The sequence below is a fragment of the Trypanosoma theileri genome, assembly GCF_002087225.1.
Source record: "Trypanosoma theileri isolate Edinburgh chromosome Unknown TM35_Tth_41_V1, whole genome shotgun sequence".
In the NCBI taxonomy this organism is placed as follows: Eukaryota; Euglenozoa; class Kinetoplastea; order Trypanosomatida; family Trypanosomatidae; genus Trypanosoma; species Trypanosoma theileri.
In genome coordinates this window covers 101,949-103,935 of record NW_021639883.1, presented here as the reverse complement: position 1 = coordinate 103,935, position 1,987 = coordinate 101,949, and the positions used below count along the sequence as shown (strand labels likewise).

The window sequence follows — 1,987 nt, the reverse complement described above, 5'->3', positions numbered from 1 at the left end:
ATAAACATATTATTGATAAGATAGTCTTTTCTTTCTGACGGAGGGACGACGTTGCTTTTCATGATATTCAAAAGGGTGGTCGTGTGGGTAAGTTAACTTTCTTTATCTATTATGGTACACCATCTGGAGGAGAGTTATTATTCTGCTAAGTTGATGAGACGTTTCATGGACAAACGACATGTTACTCTACGAAGTGAGAAAATGTGTTCACGGCCACCGAGTTGAATTGCGGTGGTTCTAATAGTTTTTGGCTTCTTCTATTTTTTTCCCTTGACCAAATGTACATGTTGTGTACAGAGAGAGTCTATTAAGGCGTGGATTTTGATGGGTTTGATCTTCTCTTTGGTTACCGATCTTTCTAATGGCTCTGCCGTGTCCCATTTCTGTAGTATATGTCTGCATAGAGAAAGAGGATATTATTTTATGGAAATTACCTTTTGGCTTCTCTAATATTGCACTGCATATTCGGATTATGTTGCATTGGTGGATAAATTACATTACGAATATTCTTTTCTATTGTTTTTTGTTTCTGATTATTCTGGTTTTGATTGTTCTACTTTTCTGGAGAATGTTTGTGATATGCAAAACAGTGGCCCCAAAACTAATTTGGTACAGAAGGAGAATTTCCACTCGGCACGGGTTGACTGTATTCCTCTTCGTCTTCTTCTGCTACTGGGCTTCTCCATATAATAATCATTTAATACCAACGAAACATTCACCTTTTCTTCCTTAGTGTAGCCTACCAATTAGGAAGCAGAGCTGCCATGAAACGAATAGGGTTGTCAAATCCAGGCATAATATTTGCGTTCGCCATGTGCTTTTCTCTGTTTCTCTTCATTGTGGCAATAATGTACACTAGTGGCGTCACTCCTTTTATGGACTTCATTATTAAACGCACTGTGAAACTACACAGAGTTCACAACAGTACACCTGTTCCCTTGCCTGAGAACACATCTTCCCTTGATGAGTCTCTGCGCTACATTCCACACAGCACCATACAGACATGGAAGGAGAGGGACTATCTCATTGTGTTTGGCATCCCATCTGTGGACATTGATGGAAGGCGGAGACGCCGTTATCTGCAGCGGACTACGTGCTGGCAGTTCCCTGGTGTTGCACGGAGGGCGAATAACTTCACTGGGTCCATGTTGGTGTTGTATGTACTTGCACGGCAGCCTTTTCTTAGCTATAGGTATTCTGAGTCACTACTGAAGGAAGTGGCAGAGTATCATGATGTGATTACACTCTCAATGAATGAAGGGCGTGTTACTACTAACAAGTCCATAGGTGATAGTGGTAAGTGGGGTTTAGAAGCTGAGGTTGGTTTGAGCAGGAAAGTATATTTTTGGCTTGAAATGTCATTGCGCTTGTTTCCTTCTGTGAAATACATTGCCAAGGGTGATGATGACATGTTTCTTCGTGTACCGCAGTTTTTAACAGACCTTCGTGTGCTTCCTGTCATGAATGTATATTGGGGAAAGTTTGGAAAGATACATGGTTTTGGTGGAGAACGAACCAATGGTTTATTTGCTGGTGGTCCCTGTTATACTCTTTCAAGGGATGTTGCGTGGCGTATAGTGTCGTATACACCAATCAGAGATCTTTTGAGTGTACCATTTCAAAAGGAACTTGAGTCACAATACATATCTTTAGATATTTTATCGGAAGATGTAATGGTAGGTGTTGTGCTTAGGAAATCTGGTTATTACCGACATGTTGTGTTTGTGTTTGAAAAGAAATGTGCATTTCATGATGTGCATGTTGGTTACCCTGTGGAGCCTGTTCGAGACAGTTCTATAATGGTACACCACCTGTTAGAGAGTGAATACAAATTGTTAATGGACCGATTTGGGAATGATACTGGTGGTGTACCGCGACGAAGAAGGTACTATAAAGATCGCCGCATTAAATTTCTTTGTTGACGTTGTCTTATCCTTTTATACACTCTATACGATGTTGTACCTCCCTTTGTGGAGTCTTTTCTTTT

At 40.6% G+C, this 1,987-nt stretch overlaps 1 protein-coding gene across 1 annotated transcript; it reads left to right on the top strand.

Annotated features, from left to right (window-relative positions):
- Window positions 1–764: 764 nt before the first annotated feature.
- Window positions 765–1,922, top strand: TM35_000411380 (putative UDP-Gal or UDP-GlcNAc-dependent glycosyltransferase; the record flags this gene model as incomplete). Its single annotated transcript, XM_029029846.1, has 1 exon — window positions 765–1,922. The coding sequence occupies one exon, from the start codon at window positions 765–767 to the stop codon at window positions 1,920–1,922; it is 1,158 nt and encodes a 385-aa protein (XP_028878834.1).
- Between the last annotated feature and the right edge of the window lie 65 nt (window positions 1,923–1,987).